Genomic DNA, 23,949 nt, shown 5'->3' on the forward strand with positions numbered 1-23,949 from the left:
TGCATTCTTACCCTGCTGGTTTCCTTGTCCTAGGAGATTCAGATCAGGTGCTTTTTGCATAGAAAACTCCCATTTTCAGGCCTGCTCTGGCCTTGAAGGCCAGCTGCTAGGTTCTGGGCATAGGGCCATAAATGAGCCACATGATATCTGGGCCTTGTAGTTTTCTATGGAAGAAGCATATACACAGAGTCTTCTCTCACACTCAGCCACTAATCCAGATCTTTACATTTTGGGCTTAATATCTTCTACGTTTTAGTGGCAATAATAATCAGTCAACAGCTTTGCATCTGGTTTTAAGGAATATAGAATATGCTAAAAAGGTGATTAAGAGTTTAAATCATATAAATCCATAATCATTACCCATCTTCATAATTACAACAGTATGATGTTTTTTTCCACAACAAGGCCCCATTGAGTGAACAACTTATAATGAATGTTTTTTTGGGCTATATCTGTTCTGCAACAATGGAAGTACATTTTGCCTTGAATGTTACATTCCAACAGGCAGGTGTCCCAGCATTTGTTCATTACAAACTTTGTATTGGAACATGATACTAGTTACTAATGCTTCTCTTAAGCATTATTTGGACAGGATTGTACTGCAGGAAGTAGTATATTGCTAATATCCATCTGCATAATGGCAAGAAAAAGGTGAAAAAGAAAGACAGACACACCATAATAACCCTTCATGGTTGTTGTATGCAAGGAAGTCTGATGATCTGGGGCTCTTTTGCTAGATCCAGACACTGGAGGGAGTGGCACACTAAACCAAAACAGCTCCCACAGCATATTGCAGCACCATGTAATACTCTTCTGTATTCTGGTATACTCCTAGTTGATCAGGGGTTCACCCTACACCAAGATAATGATGTAAACATACCTCCAGGCTATGTCAGAACTACCCTAGAAGAAACATGACAGTAGGGTTCAAGTCACGGACTGGCCAGTGCAGTCTCCAGACTTAAATTCCATTGAGTTGGTTTTGGAGGAAAAAGGGTCAAAGCAAAGCAACCTACAAGTGCAACACATGTTCCCCTCTAGGGGGCGATGTGACTCCATCACTCACTGTGGGAGCTTCACTACACCTGCTGTTGTTGCACAACTCCTGTCAACTGCCTGTCTTCCCCCCTGCCATCCTCCCTGACCAATCTGCCCACACAGCCGACCTTCCCTGCCTGCCTTGCACCATCTCCTTGCCCTGCCCTCATTCTCCTACCCCCCCAACCCTTCATTAAAACACCCCTTACTCCATTCCCTTTTCCTGTGCTGTGTCGTGTGTTTAGATCCAACTGTCTATTCCTGACAAAAGTGTGTTTGAGTTTGTTTGTGTACATGCATGAGAGAAAGAAAAAAAGAAGATAAGAAAGAAAGAAAAAAAGAGATGGAATGAATGAATGTCCTTTTAGGAGCTACAGTCACAGATGTTGGTGCTCACTCAACATTTGTGTGTGTATCTCTGACAGTGTGTGTATTTGTGTGTGTGTGTGTGTGTGTGTGTCTGTGCTTTCCTTAGTCATCATTCTGGATCCCAGACAAGCACACATCAAGCCATCAATTATGCTTAACAAATCATTCTACGCTAACTTTCTGCCTCCTAGGGATAGACAGTGGAGGCTGTTTGCAGAAGGTAATGGAATTAAAGAGTCTAGATTCAAGAGCTGACAGACTTGTAGACCATCACGTTGTATTGTACTGACCAGACCAGCAAAAGAAAAACAATTAAACACAGAGACAGATATCTCTTGATCAGCTCTTGATGGCTGTCATCTCTGGACTGGACCACTACTCACTGTTAGTTGTGAGAGAGAAAATGACTCAGTCTAATAAATACATTATTATAAGTCAATCTCTGCAATTAGTCCAATCAATCAAACTGAATAAATGTCCACTGATTTAAATCGCTTTAAAGTAAAAGCACTTTAAAGTGATGTACAGTACTCAAAACATTAAGGGAACCCGTAATCCTCACAGACACTATGAACAGTATCAACACCAAGTCAATTCAACTTTAGGGATATCAATCTACCCTGTTAGGAATCCTAAGAGATTGTGAATCAGGGTTTTGGTGCAAATGAAATAGAAAGAATCATCAGGTCCTTCAGTGGTGCCCTGTTCTCTTCACAGATGAGAGCAGCTTCACACTGAGCACGTGACAGACGTGACACAGTCTGGAGACGCCCTGGTGAACGTTGTGCTGCCTGCAACATCATCCAGCATGACTGCTTTGGCGGTGGGTCAGTGATGGTCAGGGGAGACATAACCTTGGAGGGTCTCACAGACCTCCACATGCTAGCCCACGGTACCCTGACTGCTGTTAGGTACCAGGATGATCCTCAGACCTTACACTGGTGCAGTGGGTCCTGGGTTCCTCCTGGTGCAGGACAATAACCCTCCTCATGTGTCCAGAGCGTGAAGGCAGTTCCTGGATGACGAAGGTATTGATGCCATTGACTGACCCTCATGTTCCCCAGACCTGAATCTAACTGAGCACTTCTGGGACGTTATGTATGGGTGCATCTGATGCCACTAAGCAGCACCACAGACTGTCCAGGAGGTCACTGATGCCCTGATCCAGGTCTGGGAGGAGATCCCCCCCAGGACACCATCCAGGAGAGATATTGAAGAAGACATGGAGAGATGAGAATCCGAACGTTGGTATGACAACAGAAAAGCTCTCAGTTTAGGATACAGAATGGAAAGATGTCAAGGTTGATCAATACCAAAACACTTTTTTGACATTTAGATGATGATTTAAAACATTTAGCTAATTTTAATCGGTTTTATATTTTTAGTAATAAGACAAGAGTTTGTGTTCTGCTGGAATTCAAGCTTTTTCTTAGAGCTTCATGAAGAGTTAACAAATGATGTTCCTCCCCCACTCCATTCTGGTGTCTCTCAACCTCTCACACACTGTGGCAACCCATGGACCTATGGCACCTTCAGCACCAGGGACAGCGCCCCCACCCAGCACCCAAGCTCTCCAAGTTCAACACCCCTCAAGTTCCCCACTCCTCATAATTGGGGGACAGCACAGCTGCACCTCATTCCCTCATCAGTCACTGCCTACAAAAGCAGATCCACAGCAGCTCAGAGGGAGAGAACACTACCTGAGGGCAGAGGAGTGAGAGCTGGTGTGCAGCACCACACAATGTAAACATGCACTCACCTGTTCTTTCTATGTCCACAGTGCAGGAATAGGCAGAGACATCCCAGAGAAGCTTCCAGAGGCAGAAGAACCTCCAACGACCACAATCCTACTAAAGACCGCTGACCTGAGTTTTCCTTTTGGTTTTTCACTGTTCATTAAATGCCCAGCCGTGCAAACCTGACTTCCTGTGTCCGACTCCTCTGATCTGGCTGTGCTACACATACAGGTCTCAGTGTGATTACCTCACATGGAGGAGCACGAGGGCACCTGAGACCGCTACCCAGCCCAGAAGGATCGGAGTGAGCTCAGGCCAGAAGAGGAAGATGGACAGCTCCCTAGCACGCCTGCTTCAAGCCCACACCCAGCCAGACCAGGACCTGGGGCCCATGCAGGACCTCCTCTCTCAACTGGTGACACAAATCACCCCATCAACCCTGAGGGCCTCCCCGGTGACTGTCCTCGCCACGCTGACTCTGGAAGACGATATCACCTACCTGGAGAAGCAGAAGCAGCAGAACTCCATTGATCACTTCATCCAGACGCTGGAGAACTTCCAGGTAACAGAGGAAATGATGGTCGAGCAGAGTCCAGGAAGACACAGCGGGCTTTGGTTTGTCCAGACCACCAACGGCATCACCACCTTCACCACCCAGGCAACACCTGCTCAGCCCCGAGGCCGTCTGAAGGCCGTGTCTGGAGGTGCTACACCTGCAGGGAGCGGGGTCTCCCTGGCTCAGTGCTAATTGGCCAGGATTGTTCCGTCTCTCACCGGTTCTGGCCAGGGGAGTCCACTGTCCAAGGACAGCAGCCAAGGGGAGACCAAGACGCCTCTGCTGCCCCCTCCCCCAGGGCCTCCTCTTCCTCCTTTCCCTCCTCGGAGGTAGAAGAAGCCCCGTCATGTCTGCAGAGTGCACGACCCACAGAGGAGACGCTCACAGCATCGGAGAGACCTCAGGTTGACCCAGCCACTACCAGAGACGGTACCCTGCTGACTGAATCTTCTCTGTCTCAGTGTAGTTGTCACAACACACTGTCCAAGACACACACACGCATCAAGTCAGTGGTCGTTTTCAAGTATGTTTCACTATAAGCTGCATAAATGTGTTGTTCCCAGAGGTATTTACCTCTCTGTCTCTCTTTGTTTCAGCCTCTCTGTGTCTGTCTTTCTCTCTCATCCTCCATTGCCTGTGTCTGTCTTTCTCTCTCATCCTCCATTGCCTTTAGTTAACCATCTTTTGAAGAAGGGCAGAATGTAGACGTTGTCATGTTCACACTAAGGATATAGCTCCTCCTCCTACACTTCCTGCCCCTCGCTCCCTCATCCTCCTCCTCTTCTTCCTCCACCTCATTCCTCTCCTCCTCCCCTTGGCTCCTCTCTTCTTCCTCCTCCTCTTCCCTCCATTGGTTTCTCTTCCCTCCTTTTTCTGCATGCGTTCCTCCTCATTCTCCCCCTTGTTCCTGTTCTCCTCCTCTTCATCTGTCTTGGTCGAGAAGATACATTGTCAGACGTGGTTCTAGGTTCTCTTGTAACAGAACCAAGTGGACTGATGCTGCTCACACACCCACACACACACAAAGACGCTCACATACTCAAAGTATCCCACTCACACACATCAGCCCTATAAATAACCCCAATAATAAACAGAGCGGAGCAGGAGAGGAGCGAGGCATGAGCAGGGGGTCCAACCTCGACCGCTCCACTGGACCAGAACACAACCACTCCCCTAGCCCAGTGGGCAGAGCCTGCCGGGCAGAGCCCAGCGCTTCCACACCTGGGACTATGACCCCAGAGGGGCCGCTCCACAGCCAAGACATCCAGTTAGATCAGCTCACCAAGAGTGGGCTGACCACTGGAGAAGGCCCCACTGTGCTTGACCGTATTGTGATGGACCGCTGCATTAGTGGTCCATCACCACATCAACCTGCTGACCCACGAACCGCCGTCAGCCCCACACCTGCCAGTCCTGGTCGATGGACGAGACACTCACGCTGTTTTCACCTCCAGCAGGGTCGTCACCCTGACCTGGCTGGATCTGACCCTGATCTGTATTAGTGAGAAGTGACTGTCCTGAGTTGAAAGATAGCCTACTTTAAGGCTTTATTATCGAGTTAATAGGCGTGTGTTCGTGGTGGCCGCTGTCCATTTCCTAAGGTTCTGAAATGCGAAAACATTTTTACAACTTTTTTTTTTGTAAAGGGCGTGTGCCCGTGAGCACCCACGGAGGAAAACATAAATCGGCGCCTTTACTTACTGTCCTGCTCACTCATATCCCCCTAGCAAACGAGGCTGTTGTGATGATCTATGCAGTTCCTTTGCAAATTCCACTGTGATTGCGTCGTATATTTATACATGCTGAACATTAAATGAAGGTGTGAGATATGGGGAGATTCAGTAACTACAACTGTATCTTTAATAGTTTTATTGTCACGTTCATCTCCCTGCCCTGAAGGAGTGCTACATCAACCCAGAGGAACAGGGAGGGCCAGCTTGGCCAATGTACAGCTTGGTGTGATGTGCAGTATATCAGTGTCTTTACTCTTTACTGTATGTGGAAAGGTGATGTTTTTACAATGCATAGCAATCAAATGAATTATTCTTATGTAAACCAATCAGAGGTTAATATTTTTGGGACTTGATTGAGTAGCGGATCACCAGGTCATGGAATCTGTGAGAGATTAGGCACAATGTAGCCTACCGCTAAATTGGGGGAATATGGAACATTTTGGAACAAAACTGGAAAACTGAAGTTCCATTTGGAACCCCTTTCAGCTCTGTGGGGGCTATTTAGAACCCTAAATGGTTCTTCAAGGCCTTAGACAAAATTCTATGTTGAGGTTTCTATTGCTACAAATGTACTGTAGACATTCTGAAGTTCCCTTCAGGGATGGTGGTTGTATGATATATAAGAGTGTTTATAATAAGACCTACAACCTGGGGTTGCTACTTGTGCTACACGTGTTCTATGTAACTTCAACAACGGAGAAACAGTGACACAGTACACACAACAGTGGACCACGCCAAACCCAGAAAATATGGATTTTATTACTTTTTTATTAAAATAATTCTGCTTTGGAAATTGAATAAACTTACTAAAAATACACCACCTTTAATTTAGCATAAGGAGGTAAATCTCTTTGAAATAAAAAGGTTCATAAGAATGAGAGAATCTCTGCGGTTTAGCTGGCAACATTCAGAGACTTGTTTGTAACATTCATGTTGTGTATGAAGAACCAAAGAAGAATACATAAAAGAGACTGTACTTTCACTAATAACCAGAAACACAACAGTGTGTTCTTACAGTCTACTGTGCATCCCCAGTCCTCATTCACTCTTACATCAACTCTCAGCTTCTCATCAACTCTCTCTTCCAGAAAATGTTCAATGTCAGACACCGCTGCATGATATGACATCATCAGCCGGCGCCATCAGAAGTCTGTAGGGCGGACCATCATGGTCGTCATGGTAGCCATCAGACCCGGGCCCTTCCAGTAGTACCACTTGATGCCGTTGTAGCGAACCATGTTGGAGACTCCGGGGTAGAAGATCCCGTTGAGGTTGGACGGCCCGCAGGCTTCGAACCACCAACCTGACGAGTCAGGGGTCAGGGGTCAAAACGCTGCTCAAAGACAATCAGACGGACATTAGATAACTCCAGCATAATATATAGCCTTGATCACTCTAATCATATATAACATGATGTGTTGAATGGAAGGTTAGCAGATAATGAGAGAGAAAAAGAATGGTTGATAATAAAGAGAAGCATGAATTGAGGATGGAAAGATATGGGATAGAGGGATGGAGAGAAAGATGCATAGAGGTATAGGGAGATCGAGAGATAGATTATAAAAATAGGAGAATAGAGAGATAGAGGAATAGAGACTTAGAGAGACAGAAGGATGGTTGGGATAGAGATGGAAGGATAGAGAGATTGAGCGATAGAGGAATAGATCAAAAGGGATGGATGGATAGAAAGTGAGTGAGATAGAGGTCTTACTGAATAGTGGGGAGGAGGGATGAAGAGATTAGTGGGTTTAAAATCAAACAACAGTCCTTACCTCCTGATGCCATCTGGGCACACTTACAGCTGCAGCAGTCGTTGTCCCTGTCCTTGGTGCTGAACGGGGTACCAGGGTGGGTCAGACTGCTGGTCTTGCCTGCTGTGCCACTGAAGCCCTGGGTATGGAGGCTGGTAGAGCAGAGAGAGAGGGAGGGAAAGAGAGAGAGAGAGAGAGAGAGAGAGAGAGGGAGGGAGGGAGGGAGGGAGGGAGGGAGGGAGGGAGGGAGGGGGATTAAGAGAAGGTAGGAGGAGGGAGGAGTGAGGAGGGAAGGGTGGAGAGAGTGGGTAACATTACAAGTAAGCTAGCTGGTCCATGTAAAAGTACATTCGTTGGGCTAGTCATCCCACCGTAATACGTTTAACTCCACAAAGACGTTTGTGCTAAGCTAACAGAGGAGCTAGGCCGAGAGTAGGTCCTCCAACTGTTCAAAACTTAGTCATCTGTTCAAAAGTTGGCAGTAGCTGTTGAATGTAACTTCATGTATACATGTTCATGTTCTCCCTCCTCCCTCCCTCTCTCTGTCTCTCTCTCTCTCTCTCTCTCTCTCTCTCTCTCTCTCTCTCTCTCTCTCTCTCTCTCTCTCTCTCTCTCTCTCTCTCTCTCTTGCTCTATGTCACTTTCTCTTCCTCTCTCTGTCTATCTCTGTCTATCTTTCTTTCTGTCTCTTCCTCTCCCGACAGGCAATGAAAAACTCTGGATAATGGTCCCTAATTGTGAGAGATTCCTGCCAACTGTGAAGTATATTACTTTGGAATTATGCCTTTTGGAAAGTGAAGGGCTCTTAAAGCTCTTCACAATTACAGTTGCCCCTTTTGTGGTTCCATGTACATAAAATTATGGCATAGTGACTGTGTTAAACTCAAAATACTGCAGTATTGCTCAAGATTTTTAATAAATGTGATTTTTTTTACACGTAATTCGTACAATCAGACACTTGACACAAAGAAGTGGTTTTGATAGTTTGAAGATGATAATTTTTTATGTTAGCTTGAACTACTTTGAAGATTACAGCGCGACTTTCCCACATTGAGATGTGAATGCATTATGTTTGCTGAGGAGAATTCTCTCTCTCTTTATCACGTAAAGACATTACCTGCCACAGTCCCTCCAACACGTAAGCCCATAGACTCAACCATTTCCCCACTCTCCAGTAACAGATTGCAAAGCCCAGTTACATTCTGGTACCTGTAGTTCTTGTCCTCTCCATTTATGTAGAAGTGGTCGTAGTGTGAGTAGGCTTGGTTCCCCTCTCCATCCTGCAGCAGGACATGCAGACTGTACTCCTGGGAGATGGTCACATGGTGGATGACATCATTCCCCAGCCAGTACTCTCCAGAGGGGTCCCCAAAACCCTGGGGACAGGGACAGGGAGAGAGGAGGGACAAACTGAGCCTGCATAAAGACATACGGGAGACATCTAGTGTCACACAGGATCTGTGTTTGTGTGTGTGTGAGACAGGGAGAGAGAGGTAGAGAGACAGAGAGAGAAAGGGAAAGAAAGAGAGAGAGATAGATAGCATAGATGGAATGAAGAAAAAGACAGATCATACACAAAGACAGATAGAGAGCTCAGACAAACATGACAGATGCCAAGATGTAACACAAAATGTAAAATCTGAAATGGATGTGTTTTAATTGTGGTTGAACTGTAAGCTCCTTTGTTGATTGTTAAGGAATATTCTGGGAATAGTTTACAATTTGCAGACACGGAGTTAAGTCAAGAGGGGGTGAAAGATTAAGAGGAATGTTTGTTTGACCTAAGGTGCTGACCACCCTGTGGGACAGTTGACCCTTGGGGATGGGTGGGAATCTTTTACGGCCTTCTATCCAAGATTCTTGATACAATCGGGTAGTTTGAACAGTGGGTGAAATCCGAAGACATGAAGTCTAGGTGATTTAAGAGTTAACAAGTTTTTGGGAATATGTTGATGAGAAGATGCTGGATTACCTTTACCTGTAACCTGATAAGACATTCATTGTGGAGAAAAAGTTATCCAATGTCTATATTGATTGATTGGCTGTTGCCTAGGGAGACCAGATGCTTGACAAATTCCAGGGTAGTCCTTTAAATATCAAATCTGAAGGTTGGGCATCAGAACTTGTGAGACGTTGTTTGGGCATACGCTAATTGTGATCCCATCACATGGACAGGTGGTTTTGTGTTATTGTCTTATGTTTGTGTGTTGATGATGGTTACGTTGGTATAAAGTTTTGTTTGAATTTAAAGGCTCATCTTGGGGGTCTTTATCACTCGGCTGAAAGACATTTGCGTTACGTGTCCTTCAGCAGATCGGTCTCAGAGTACTCTGATAAGTATTTCACGGTATTGAATAAAGAATTTGTATTAATCCGGCATTTTGTATATTTGAGTGCACAGTGTCTTCAGAATTGTCCATTACAACAGACGCACACACACACAGCAGAGAAAAACCTTGGCTAAACGTTAGCTGAACGTCGACACGCAGCATCAACCAACCGTTATCTAGCATCACCAGAGCCCCTGCCCTCCCACTGCACTGCCACGGCCAAATATATATCATTCACTTCAGAAAATATTGTTCTTGAATAAGAAAAAATTACGAAAAAAATGAATAATAACATGGGGAAAAGCAGTTTGGAGATCTCTGTTCACACTGTGTTTCATTCTCTAGCAGGCTGTGTTCATTTATCTGCTACAAAAGACGAGAGACAAATTGCGTCTGGTCGTTCAATCACAAGGCAGAGTGGTCTCCTGTACACACAGGCTGTTATTTCAGTCAGGCACAGAGAAGTGGATATCAACACACAAACATTCCTGCTTATTTCTGCTACGTCGGAGGAATACTAACCACTCTCTTTCAGGAGGGACAGCAGTGGTAAAACCATCTTGTTTTTGTTATTAATCACTTAAATCCAAATGAAATGTGGAGGTATGTTGTTTTTGTTGTGGTAGAGAAAATCACTTAGTCAACATTTTTTCATATTTCCTTAGATATAGTCCATGGTAAATACTCTAAGAGGTTGCTATATACTTAACGTATTTGAATAACATAAGTATAACTAACAGCCACTTAATCTGTCTTTGAAAATCAGTTGCTCTTGCTATGTGAGTGATGGGAGTATTTGATGAGTAAGTGCCTTGTGTCAGAGAATGCATGAGTGTGTGTGTGTGTGTGTGTGTGTGTGTGTGTGTGTGTGTGTGTGTGCGTATGTACCGTGTGTGTGTATGTACTGTATGTGTGTGTGTGTGAGTGTGTGTGTGTGTGTGCGTATGTACCGTGTGTGTGTATGTACTGTATGTGTGTGTGTGCCTATGTACCGTGTGTGTGTATGTACTGTATGTGTGTGTGAGTGTGTGTGTGTGTGAGGAGGGGAGGGGCAGGACAGACAGGGAGGACAGAGCAGGTGTATAAACAGGGAGTGTGGAGGGAGGAACACACACGGGCGGCCAATCAAAACAACCACAGGTCACTGGGGATCGTGGGCCTGTCAGTATCCCACGCCCACACACACACATACACACACACACACACACACGCACACACACACACACACACAGACAGACACACTGATACTGATACTCTGCTGTGTTCAGTCTCTGATACTCAGCTGTGCTCTAATGATGCTCTTGTGATTCAATCTTAAGTGTTTGAAGCCTGTGGAAACATTCTTGATGCCCCTGGTTGTTGGGTGGAAAATGCATGTCGTAATGGTTGTCTCTGTATTTCCATGGCAACTCATCTCTGATGTACACTATTGTGAATCCTTCTGAATGACACCCCTGAGATTATTTTCAAATGTACTGTTTTACATGTCTTGTGCAGTGTTGTTTTGTGATTAGAAACAGAGTTTTATAATACTTAATATTAGATATTTTAAAATATACCATATATCATAATGTGTTTTGTAGTCCTTGTAAACGTACAGTTTTGTAGTCCTTCCAGCCACGATGGAAGTCCACTGATCCGTCTTTGCGATGCTGTAGAACCGTCCAGCCTCCTCCTCTCGTCTTCATGTCACAAAACACCTGCAGAGGTGAGAACACACTTCTGTTAAGACCTGTAAACACCTGTAGAGGTGAACACACTCCTGGTTAGACCTGTAAACACCTGCAGAGGTGAGAACACACTCCTGGTTAGACCTGTAAACACCTGCAGAGGTGAGAACACACTCCTGGTTAGACCTGTAAACACCTGCAGAGGTGAGAACACACTTCTGGTTAGACCTGTAAACACCTGCAGAGGTGAGAACACAGAGAGAGAAAGAACGAAAGAAAGAAAGAGGGGGAAGGAGAGATAGAAAGAGTGGGAGAGAGAGAGAAATCCTGGCTTCAGTCACCCAATCGATCACTGTATGTTTTCTGTTCAACCTGATTACACATTCATCCTATGTAGATGTGTTTGGAATGACGAACACTAATGAATCACAGCTATTCATCTCTCAGGCAGACAGAGAAATGTTGCCCAGTGGGGAAAATAGAGCTACATCTCAGTCTCTCTCAGGACTCACATGCAACAGTGTATGAATCACTGTTCATTTGCCCGGTGGGCCGACGCATTTTTGGGCCGAATCTCCGATATAATTTATATGTTTTTTTTGTTGTTTTTTTTGGTCGGGCCGGCCCAAAAATAACCGACAGCGGCCCATTGGTAAAAACATTTTGGTCGGGCCGGCCTATAGAGAACTGAGAGCAGCCCATTGGTTAATTTTCTTTATTGGCACTGGCCTGACCCAATCAAATCCAGGAACCCCCTTCCCCTGAATCATAATAGGTGCGTTCGACTTGTGCTTCGATTTGTTGTCCCAGTCCAGCCCTGCCTGTTAGTGGAAAAACTCTGTTCCGAGTGTGTTCTTGATGGCTTGAAAGTGTTTGTTTTGAGGTATTGCTTTTCCTACGCATTTCAAAGTAATCGCAAACTATTGTATTCATCAAATATACAGAGTGACAGTATCTTCTGGACAATGAAATGATTGAGATATTGAGAGTTGTAGTACTGCATGTGTAAAGTGGAAAAACTACTTGGAGTTGAGCAGAAGTTGTTAATACAAGGATTAAAATAGGATTGGGAAAAAGTCCATTTACATGTATTTATAAATGTAAATGCTTTCACTTCAACAAAAAAGTAAAGGTTTAAATATTAGAGCGGGTCTTTCAAACTGAGAGGAACATACTTGGTTGACAAGAATCTAGAACGTAAAAAGACTGACCCTCTCCCAGAAATAAAAACGTTTTATTTTTAGGGTTGCTAATGAACCTCCCCACGTCCATGCAGGGCCCAAGTCCTCCTTTGGTGACAAAACTCTGACACACAGGTACTGCTGAGTGGACGCCCTCCGCTGGGAATTTCCAACACGGCAAAAATCTGAAAGCTTTCTAGCTCTTTTCTACAAAATAGATCCTTCAGACAAGGTCAAACCAGGGTTATTGTTGTTTTTCACAGAAAGCTAAAGAGAAAAAATAAGTAATATTCTGTGATCATTCTTTGGCTCCATTTGTATTTTCACCCAGTGCTCTGGCCACCAAACTAACACGCTCTGTTCAGGAACCAAGGACTCAAATAGATGTTTCTGAGAGTCAATTCCCTAAGAAGGTTATGAGACTGATTTTGAACAGACTAATACAGAGTATTCCATATTTTAAAAGAAACACAATTTAAATGCTGACAGAAAGTCCTGTGTTGCCATTCAATGTTTTCCCCCTGGTAACTGTCTGCAGCTACTGTAGGTTCACTGGGGACACCAGGGGTTATTACTCCTTTTTCAAATATGGTCTTATTGTTTGGACAATAATACTCACTGGTGGAACAGACTGTCAGATTTTTATTCTATCAAAAATAAGCTCTGCTACTGGAAAACAAGGAAAAATCACAGAACCCCTATAGTAGAACTTATGAAACTCATGAGTCCAATGGACCAGAGCTTCTATTAGAAATCTAGAAGATTCCTCCAAAGAATGTTTAAATCAATGACTTGATCACAGGATAGGCAAACTGTGGAAACATCAGGCCAAATTTACAGCCCACACAAATATGTGATTTAGTCTCTGGCTCCTTTTGCAAACCACACATAATGACACACACACACACACACACACACACACACACACACACACACACAGAGACTCTCTCTCTTCTCTCTCTCTTTTTCTCTCCCTGAATAGAAAAATAGGGCAATTTAACCTGCCCCACTTTAATATAACCACCCAGTTTGGCCGCGCCAAGGGCCCGAGTGTGTACCAGCTTGCATCTATGTAAACCTGCTAGGCTCCACAGCTGGCAGCAAACACACAGTAGTACTGCCAAACACTGGCTGCTGTGACCACAGGAAACAGAAGAGGAAGGGGGGAGGGAGGGAGACACACAGAGAGAGAGAGAGAGAGAGAGAGAGAGAGAGAGAGAGAGAGAGAGAGAGGTGGGGGGGCAAACGATACAGGGAAAACAGAGAGAGAAGGCTTTTGTGAGAAAGACATTGTGTTTCACTCTAATAAGGAAGTGGTTCCAGCCAGAAATGTGAGGGTTGGTGGGGTGGGGGTGGGGGGGAAGGGTCATCCACTGGTGGGTAGCTGGTGATGCAAGTTCTGTGTGAGCGAGCCAAGGCTGCTCCAGGTCAGTAAAAGGGCCTCCTAAGCTAATGGGACTTAGCATTCAGATGCACAATCCCTCACTGTGGGGCCCTGAGGCTCCTGATGCTGATTATGAGAGCTTCCTGAACCTCGACATGGCATTTCCACCTCACCTCGATGCCAGACAGCTCTGCTAGCGCTGCATTACACTAAACATACACTGACCTTCCAGCATTCCACGTGGCCGCCTCACAAACAATACACCAGCTAAAGATTGTGTGTGTGTTTTTGTATGTGTGCATTATCAAAACGCCTAGAATAGACTGTTTTGGAAGCTCATGTTGTAATAAAAGGTTATCAAAAAGTCAATTTTTACCTGAAATGTTTTCAGGTAAAAGAAAGACAAATGTGGACAAACTGATATCAAAGAAGGAACGACATTTGGTTGCACAGTATGTTAACAACATGATTCCCTTTGTCAGGAGTTCAATAAAGTTGCTGTGACTCAGCAGTCTCCTGAAGATTTAAATAGGAAGCACAAATAGTTTATTTGAATAAGGTATGACCTCTATCACCTCCACCATGACATTGTCGGATGTGTGAGTCATCCATCCATCTATTCCATCTATTTATCTAGCAATATATTGATAGATATATCGATATATACAGTATATACAAATACAGTGTATTTATGTCAAAGACTAAAAGTTTGGGCCCACGATTGACCTCTGACCTTGACTGTGCGTGTGGAGTTGGGGAGCCGTATGCTGTAGACGCCGCTCTCTGTGACCCCTGACCTGAAGAGCTCAGCACAGTCCCTCAGACTGGACCCCTCCTCTATAGGAGGGCTGGAGATTTCTAGAACAACAAGATTCACATTCTGATCAAGACATCAGCAAGAATCAACCTTAGTAACTTCAGAAATGACAAATGACTGCTTGATTCCTCGACCTCCACACATCCCCAGCCCAGAGTCTCACCGTTGCAGTGTGTGACCAGAGCCAGGAGCTGCTGCACGGTGTCTGTGAGGGAGGCCTGCTGTCTCTGCAGCAGGCTGCTGTTGTGGCTGGACGCCCCCAGCCCTGCCTGCAGCTGCCCCACCAGCCAGCTCTGCCTCTCCACCAGCTCCATCAGGTCCTGCTGCTCCCTCTGGTGCCTGGCCTCCAGGGAGGAGACCCTCTGCCCCAGGAGACTGGGGGACACATGGGGGGTGGAGGTGCAGGGCAGGGGGAGGGGTGAGAATTGGAGAGGAGTGGGGATTGAGGAGTGAAGAGGAGAGGGAATTGGAGAGGTGTGAGGTCAAAAGAGGCAAAAAGAGGAAGAAGCAGTAAAGGAGAGGAGAAGGTGGTGGAGAGAGGAGAGAGGAGTTGATGAAGAAAGTGTTTTGTCCGTCTCTTCATAAACGGAGTGACTAAGTTCAGTTGAGTTCTGGATTTTAATAAGTATTATCAATCTGCAGATTGGGAGAGAAAACCAGACCTCTGACAATAAATGACCACACAACACCAGGCTTAGGTCTCAATCATGTCTCTCTCAGCTCTGAAAGCCGGAGGACCATCTTTTATAGGGCACAGGAATGTAAACATAGATAGTGACAGTCAGGCAGTAATGACGTTACAACAGTCTCAGAGGAAGAGATTCACAGCTCCCAACACATGGCGCTCTCCTTGTAGTCATGACCAAGGACGTTTACCCAGTACTTTCTCCTGATCACGAACATCTATTAACCCTGACACATAGACACCATCTACTCTTATTAATAGCAAGCTTACATGAGAACATACTAACTAGTATCCAATGACTAGTTATATTGATTAGTGAATAATGTAAGCACACAGGAAATCCCAATTTCTTCCACAGTCCCCCCTTTTGACGCTTAACGTCAACACAACAACCATTCATCAACTGTTTATCTGGGGCCTGCTGTAGTGCCTTACATTTCACAAGTTTCATACCATTTAAAAACCTTAACAATCAAACAATACAGTATCTGTAACTACTCAGCACAGCATACATGATTATAGGATTTGAAGAAATATTAGGTAGTACCCAATCACAGGTGAAAAGGTACAAAGTCATTGAAGTGAATAGCTTTTTGCTTAGTTTATCAATAGTTCTAGAAACATAGGCATATTTCTCTGCTGGACATACCCACTGGTCATGCTCTCGTGAGCTCAACACATCAGGGTATAGGTCAAACACTGTTCATTAAATTCAGAGTATTTCAAACAGTATAAAAAGTAATAAAGTAACCATCTTTAATTATTGTTAACTGATCTGTGGTCAAGGACAGATCTATTCACATTGCATACAGCATTGTATATCAGTTGGAAAATAGAAGGAGGCAAATGGCCATCTTTATTACATTGGCAAAATAGTCACTTGGTACTTGAGATTACATATCAGACATTTCAGTCATTCCCAGGGCAATAAAGTTATCATCAGTCTTGCTTGCTTTTGTCTGTGGCTTGATTTGGGCTACCATAATCTTACTGGCAGCCTTACGAAAACCTACTGCACAGCACACAGCAGGCAGTACACATCTTCCAAGCGCAAACCACAATCAGCACAACAACGATTAACATGCCCAATCCAGTGATTCCTATTTGAATGATAGTCGAAAAAGAAACCCCGAACAGAGGAGGTCAGTCAGCACAATTCCTAGCTTCAGGTTCCCCCAAAGCTGACTGCAGCCATACTTGTGATATTAGCAGATTCATCGTGGATAAAAGTACAACAGTCATGACCTATCACAGCACAGCTACCTCCCTGAGCTGACAACAGATAATCCAGTGCCATACGGTTCTGGAGCACTACCTGCCTCATGGCCTTCATCTCAGACGCAACTGCAGTTAAGGCGTCGGCTGTCTCATTACCAATGGACTCCAACCCTACTGCTAAGCTCCTAATATCTCTAAAGGCAGTGATAACACCATACACAGGGAGAATGGCAACTGAAAACGTGAAAAGTGACTGAGTACTATTGAATCCACGTGATGTGATCCCAGCTTCTTAGCATCTGCATTAATAATACTTCTCTTGTGGCGGTGCCACCAATGTTTGGGAAAGGGGTGCAGGGGCAACCCATCTACAGGTCTGAGGGCTCCTACAATAAACCCAAGGTAACACGTTCCTGACCAGACGGCCGGCAGGAAATAATAAGCACTCTTAACACATACCCACATGGTGCCATTGTTAGCTGCACGACGAGACCAAAATGGTGATGCCCTTATACTTACAGGTCCATCTGCAACAGGCAAATCATGCAACAGGCTGTTAGCATACATACCACAGTGTGGTTACATGTATTTTTACCAAATACCTTCCCATAATTATTTAAACATTTAATCAACCATATACTACATCTTCTGTAGTATGCTAAAAGTGTAGGAATAGCATAGTCAGCAACATCAGGAATTTATGTCACCCGCCCAAATGGTATACAGGACAAGTAACATTGAACTCAGATACAATTGAACTTACAAATCATCCAGTAGAGTGTGAGCATACATAGAAACCGTATCCTTGCATGTATTTTTTTTCACTCTCACTGTACCACTATGCCATACACAAAACAATGCAGGTGGGGCATATTCAAGAGATGACTGACTTGTTCGACAGAACAGTCACATTTGTTATATCCAACCCTACACAAGGCCACTTCTTGACCTTACACATATCAGCCATTGACAGAGGGACAGATATCCCTGGATAACCTCCAGAATGCTTGGGACTCTAACCACAAACCCTGCAAGGTCTGTCCCCTCTAATGCTGCGTCCAGTCATTTTTTTTTTTTTTTTTTTTTTCGTCCACGGAAAGGTGTTGTTGCACAGATTGTTCTTCATGTGTGCTTTATGATGAATCTCAATGTTCAGTTCAGTTCATCAGTATAATTGGGAGCGTGCAATAGTGACTCTCGGTGTGGCTCATGTATGCGATGTCTGTGGACTCGTGCGTCCAGTATCAGTAAATGTCTGTCAGGTGTGTGCGTCAGTATGTCTGGATCTCATCTCTCATCGTAGCTCCGGCAGCGGCCTCGGTTTCCTTGAAACAACCGAGGGCCTCCGCCACAGTATCCTCTCGTCCCCATTCTGGGTGCTGTCATCTGCTTCATGTAGAGGCCGGAGGAAGACTGAAAGTGTCTTCCCCTCTCCAGGCTCCTCTCTCTGGTTTCCCGTCTGGGTGCTGTCATCTGCTTCATGAATCACACATGGGGGAGAGAGGCATGGTAGCAACAGCAGCCCCTCTCTGGCTTTCTCCTCATGTGACTCACCTTTCGACGTCTTCAACACCTCCGGGTGGGTGCTCTTTGGGACCTCCTTCTCAGCGCCCCTGGATTGGAGTGCTGGATGGCGGGATCCTGGTTCTGACTCAAATCAGTCCGCTGGACTGGAGCCTGCTCCCGGATCAGCCGCTGCAAATGGGTCTCCACCCCCCTTGGTGTACTCCTGGAGGAGTAACCCAGTGGGGATGAGACAAATGACAAGTTGGAGCAGGCACCATTTGGAGGTGCACCTGCTCCTCCACCGGCCCCTGGCTCTCCGTTGGGACCCTCCACCGTGTTGTTCGGTGGAGGGGCCATTTTGCACTCCGTTGCATGAATCCATGTCGGACGACCTTCCACTTTTACAGCTGTGTGAGTCACCAAGAGAAAACCAGGTATGGACCGGTCCATCTTGGTGAGAGGGCAGTCCTCCGTTTGTGCACTTTCACATAGTCTCCCGGTTGATAGGGATGACATGGCTCCCCAGCAGGCAGCTTTCACCTGTGAATGCACAACCCTGGTTGCTCTAGTTAGGGCAAAACAAAAGTTTAACATTGTATCATCCATCTGGTGGATATCCATCTGTTTCAATGATAGTGGGGGAGAGACAGGCAATTTCATTGGTTTCCCTAAAACTATCTTGTGTGGGGAAAGTCCATTCCTCCTCTGGGCTCATGGCCATATGAGCTAGTGGGAGTGCATCAGGCCATTTTAGGCCAGTCTCTTCACATATCTTGGCTAGTTTGTTTTTCAAAGTTCCATTTTGCCTCTCCACTGCCCCTGCAGACTGTGGGTGGTAGGGACAGTGAAAATGCTGGTTGATCTGGAGCGCTTTACAAAGTTCCTGAACAATTTGATCCGTAAAATGTGAACCTCTATCACTGGACAGTCTTGTGAGGATCCCATATCTACAGATCACATCTCTAATGAGAATCTTGGCTACCGTGGTAGCATCAGCTTTCCGACATGGGTAGGCTTCTACCCATTTCGAGAACATGTCAACAATTACAAGTACATACTCAAAATTACAACACTTGTTCATCTGAATAAAATCAATTTGTAAATGCATAAAAGGACCACTTGGTGGCGGGTGGGCTGCGTCTCTTCTCTTTGGTCCCTTTCCGGGATTATGCTGCTGGCAGGTATGACACTGAGCACAATGTTGCTCAGCCTTTGTGGAAAAACCAGGTGCAAACCAATCAGTATTTACTATTGAGACCATACCCCCCTTGCTCGTATGGGCACAGTCGTGCGCCATGCGAGCTAACCAAGGGAACAATGCACGTGGCGCCACCACGCGGCCGTCGGGGTGGCTCCACACTGCCGAAGTTGGATCTTTCACACGGCCATGGATAACCAACCATCCCTCTCAGTGTTATCAGCAGCGGCTCAAAGGTCCGCCACAACATGAAGAGAGGGAGTGCGTGTTTCCGGTTGCTGAGACACAAACAAATAGAGACCTGGGACACATCAGAGGAGTTGGCCGCAGCCTTTGCTGCTAAATCAGCTCTAGCATTTCCTCTTGAAACATCATCTGTATTGTTAGTATGAGCCTCACACTTAGTAACAATAGCTAGCTTTCTCTGTAGTAGTATTGCAGACAACAAATTATCAATCATCTTTCCATTCTTGATTGCTCCACCTGAGGAGTTAATGAAACCTCTTTCTCGCCATATGGCACCAAAATCGTGAGTAACTCCAAATCCATACCTCGAGTCAGTGTGAATATTTACGACCTTGCCTTCTGACAAACAACATGCCCTTGTCAAAGCAAAACTCTGCCTGCTGTGCAGTGCATTGTGGAGACAGTTTACCAGATTTGAATGTCTCACTGTCCGTGCAGACCGCATATCCGGAGTTTAGAGAGCCATCCCATTCTCGGGACAAAGATCCATCTACGTACAACACAAGTTCAGCATTATCCATAGGTTTGTCAAACATATCAGGTCTGGGTGTTAGCACTTTATCGACAACCATCTCACAGTCATGTGGTTCACCATCATCAAGGGTGGGCAACAATGAAGCTGGATTCAATGGGGAGCATCTATGGATTGTAATGTTACTTTTAGTCAACAATTACAGTTCATACTTTGTAGCTCTAGTGGCTGACAGGTGTTGAGTTTTGGTGCGTAACAGAAAAGCACTTACTGCATGAGGAACCATCACTGCCAAGGGCGACCCCAGCACTATATCTGAAGTTGCTTACACACATGTTGCCGCAGCACAGACTGCTCGTAAGCACGGGGGGAAACCTGCTGCCACAGTATCTAAAGAAGAACTCACATAGGCAATAGGCCTCTTAAGATTACCATACTGCTGGGTCAGTACACCCTGGTGTAGTCTGGCAGACCGAGAGCTGGCGCCTGGGCCCAGGCCTGCTTGAGAGATACAAATGATTTATCAGCTTCAGTTTTCCACAACAAATGAGTATCAGTCTCCTTCCTTAAGTCAAGGATAGGTCTAGCCAACACAGCATAATCAAGGATCTACTAACGACAATACCCGGCTGAACCTAGAAAAAGACTTGAGTTGTTTTGGTGTTCTAGGCTTCGGTATCCATCGGATGGCCTCCACTCTATCAGGCGTCAATAGATGCTCTTTACCTTTGAGTGTATGGCCCAGATACTTGACCTCCTAAGAACATAACTGCAGTTTTGCCTTTGAGGCCCTGTGGCCCTTCTCAGCCAGTGCCTGTAGCACAGCAATAGTGTCCTGTTGGCAGGAGGCAAGATTCTTAGAACATATCAAAAAGGTCATCAATATACTGCACCAGAGTAGAGCCGGCTGCTAAGGTGACATCCTGGAGGTCCTCTCGTAATGCTTGACTAAACAACGTAGGTGATTCGGTGTACCCCTGTGGTAGAACTGAAATGTATAGTGGACCTGGCGAAACGTGAATGCAAACAGATACTGGCTCTCTTCTGCAATGGTAACAGAAAAGAAAGCAAACAATAGTCATTCACAGAGCTAGAAAGTAACAGGGTTACTTGCTAAGTATCGTAACAGGGTTAGGCACAACAGGATGTATAACACAGGCATTACCTGCTTATAAACCCATAATAAACTTCCAAGTATTGTATTAGCATTAAAGGATCAAATTGACCTAAAGTCTACCTATGACTCCTTGTTTCAACAAAGCATTAATAACTGGGACAATACCTTTCCCTACTTCTCTATTACTAGCATACTGAGGTACGGTTCTCAAGAGTCGTACTACAAACAATAATAACAACTGGGGTAGCATTCTTAATGCGCCCAATATGATAAGCGTGTGTGGACCACAGTAGCTCAGGCCCAGCTTCTAGCAAGGCCACATCTGCGGTCGCTAAAATCTCTGCATTCCACTGCTGGGGGATGTGTATGGGATTGCTAGGCCAAGTGTTCTTTATCCTAAGGAATAGATAAGAAAAAGTCAGTAGTGCATTTCATTTCGGTTCAGTTTGCACAACAAATTCCTTTCCAACAGATTTACTTGACACCCCATAGTTGAAAGAAATACATCTTCATTCAAAGATCCATCTATCCACCCATAACAGCTAACTGACAGTTGTGTCCACAGGAACCCCAGAAACTACCACTACCATCTCATTGATTTCGGGTACTGTCTACAGTTGCACTGGCTGACCTAGTAGCTCTGTGACTTACTTGAAAAAGAGGAGCTCTCTGCCTCCCTTATTCTTGATTATTATTATTTTTGATGGTGGCTGTTTACTGTCTGAGTGTCCTTGAGCAGGCCACAGCAAGCTCTTCGTTCTGAAGAAAACGGGAGGGGTTGAGTGCAGTAGTATGGAGTATATGACTGAAGGGTACTGACTATTTTCTGTATACTGTGCCTGGACCATAACCTGCCCTGTGGCGTATCTGTCTACAGAGTATGCACATATCCCTGTCTATCTCTAACTCCCCTTGCTGCTTGCCCCTGGCTCTCCTTTTTCCTTTAAACATATTATTTTCCTTCTGTAAGACATTCATTTGCAATGTCATTAATTTCTCAACTTTCTTTTCTGCATTCTCCTGCATCAATGTACAATTATGTTTGACATAATCCATAATCATATCAACAGTTTTGTTTTCCCAATGTAGAACCTGTTTCTTAACTTCTACCTGGAGTTCAGGAAGCAATCCACATATGAACACGTGACAACATGGAATGGGGATGCAGCTGCTGTGAAACCAGCAGCTGCATCAAAAATCCTAGTAAATCTTTCCAGATAATCTGTAGGATCCTCATCTTTTCTCTGTTTGCAATCATACACTTTGCTCCAGTCAAGCAACACCCCTCCAGTATTACTGCCATTAAACACCATCAGAAACCTATGCTTTAAGTTTTCTCAACATACCGGTCTGGAGTTCACCCTCTAAGCCTTGATTCAAATCAATAAAAGTAGGTATGTTGGCATTGATAGCTATATTTGCAAATCTCTTAGAAATGTTGCTGAGTCCTCTCATGTCAGGAAATCCCTTTCCTAGCTCCCTCAGCTCAGTCACTGACCATGGGCGATAAAGGTACATAGGCTGTCATACATCAGGACCTGGATATGCACACATAGGGTTCATTGATACCTGGGGGTTCAACTGACAGGCCTTCCTGGTTAACCTCACCCATCATGTTTTGCTGTGATATAAAGCTTCTCTTGTAGGTTCTGTTCTGGCTGCACCTGACCCGCTGCTTCCCCTAATAATGCATTTTCCCTGTCTCTGGCTCTCCTCTGCATAGCCACAGCTATAGCAACAACATCATCTTCATTGTAGGTAAATAGGCTACAAATCTTTGGTAGACTCTCTTGTTTCCCTTGAGAATTAGCGCTACCTTCAGCCTGTTTCACAACTACTGACTTCTCACAATTAGTTTTGGCACTGTTAGTCTGTTCAAGCAACTTCATGTTAACATGTTCGAGCAATGTCTTGAGTTCCCTCACTTTATGACTTTGTTCAGTCTGATCATCTTTTCTCTGTCTCAAGACGCTCCGGGTCATTTCTTGCTTCTCTATCAGAATCCGTTTTAGCTTGATCTGATTGTATTTTCTCAAGATAGACAATGCCACGTCGTCTCGTAGCTTCAGTTAACCATATCATTAACATTGGCCAGCTGACAAATTGTTTACACGTCCGACTTGTTTCCTTGTCTTTCAAAACCGCTTTTAAACTCTCCTATATATATATATATTTTTTTTTACATCAAACGTTCACTCCAGCGGAAAACAATGTCTCGGTCATGATTAATCCACGCATGCCATCTCTCAATGCTTGACACTGCTTGAATTCCATGTAAATCAAATCATATATCGGGCTGGACTAACAACGTCTCTATCGCTCCTGTACTGGAAGCTAGATTACCCATACTGAATTACAAAGTATCTGTAACAAATCTCATAACGGTAGGCTCTTATGATTTACTGCAGCAAGAATCACACAGCACTTTAGAATATAGTCACAAAATCACATGGCAATGTAAAACGGTCACATAGCACATAGAAGAATAAAAGAACTACAATATAACTCGCTAGTGAACTACAAATATGGCCTTTTCAAGCCAAACTATCCTCGCCTTCCGGGCGCTCAATCATGGGACGCGCATACAAAAAAACCTCAACTTGGGAACGCGCCTACAATAATTTCCACAACTCCGTTACGTCATGAGTAACAAAATAACCACAATTCGTGCTTAAGAGAGACGAGCTGATCAATAAACTGCCAGTCTATCTTTCCCTCAGTATTTGATTGTGTCCCTCGCTGATAATTAAATGCCAAGCTTGTCAGTTAAAAGCCTAACTGCCCCTTTACATTGTCAAAGTATCCCTAACTTGTTTAAAACCACTTTACCCTTAAAAGTTGGTCTCTCGCATAAAGCCTGTGACCCTGATACATTATGACTGCCCACCTACTGTGCTTGGTCTTAAGAAAAGCCCAAAACAAAACTTAATACAGTTACAATT

General features: G+C 44.8%; 1 protein-coding gene across 1 annotated transcript in view; it reads right to left on the reverse strand.

Annotated features, from left to right (window-relative positions):
• Positions 1-6,171: 6,171 nt before the first annotated feature.
• Positions 6,172-23,949, reverse strand: part of LOC134006749 (angiopoietin-2-like) — a 28,733-nt gene continuing 10,955 nt past the window's right edge. The window contains exons 4-9 of the mRNA XM_062445748.1: positions 14,729-14,940; positions 14,482-14,606; positions 11,112-11,213; positions 8,393-8,559; positions 7,205-7,335; positions 6,172-6,735 (exon numbers count right to left, since the gene is read on the reverse strand). Of these exons, the coding sequence (XP_062301732.1) occupies positions 6,575-6,735; positions 7,205-7,335; positions 8,393-8,559; positions 11,112-11,213; positions 14,482-14,606; positions 14,729-14,940 (898 nt within the window). The 3' untranslated portion in view covers positions 6,172-6,574. The remainder of the gene's footprint in view (positions 6,736-7,204; positions 7,336-8,392; positions 8,560-11,111; positions 11,214-14,481; positions 14,607-14,728; positions 14,941-23,949) is intronic.

Source organism: Osmerus eperlanus, chromosome 20 (genome assembly GCF_963692335.1).
Source record: "Osmerus eperlanus chromosome 20, fOsmEpe2.1, whole genome shotgun sequence".
Lineage (NCBI taxonomy): Eukaryota > Metazoa > Chordata > Actinopteri > Osmeriformes > Osmeridae > Osmerus > Osmerus eperlanus.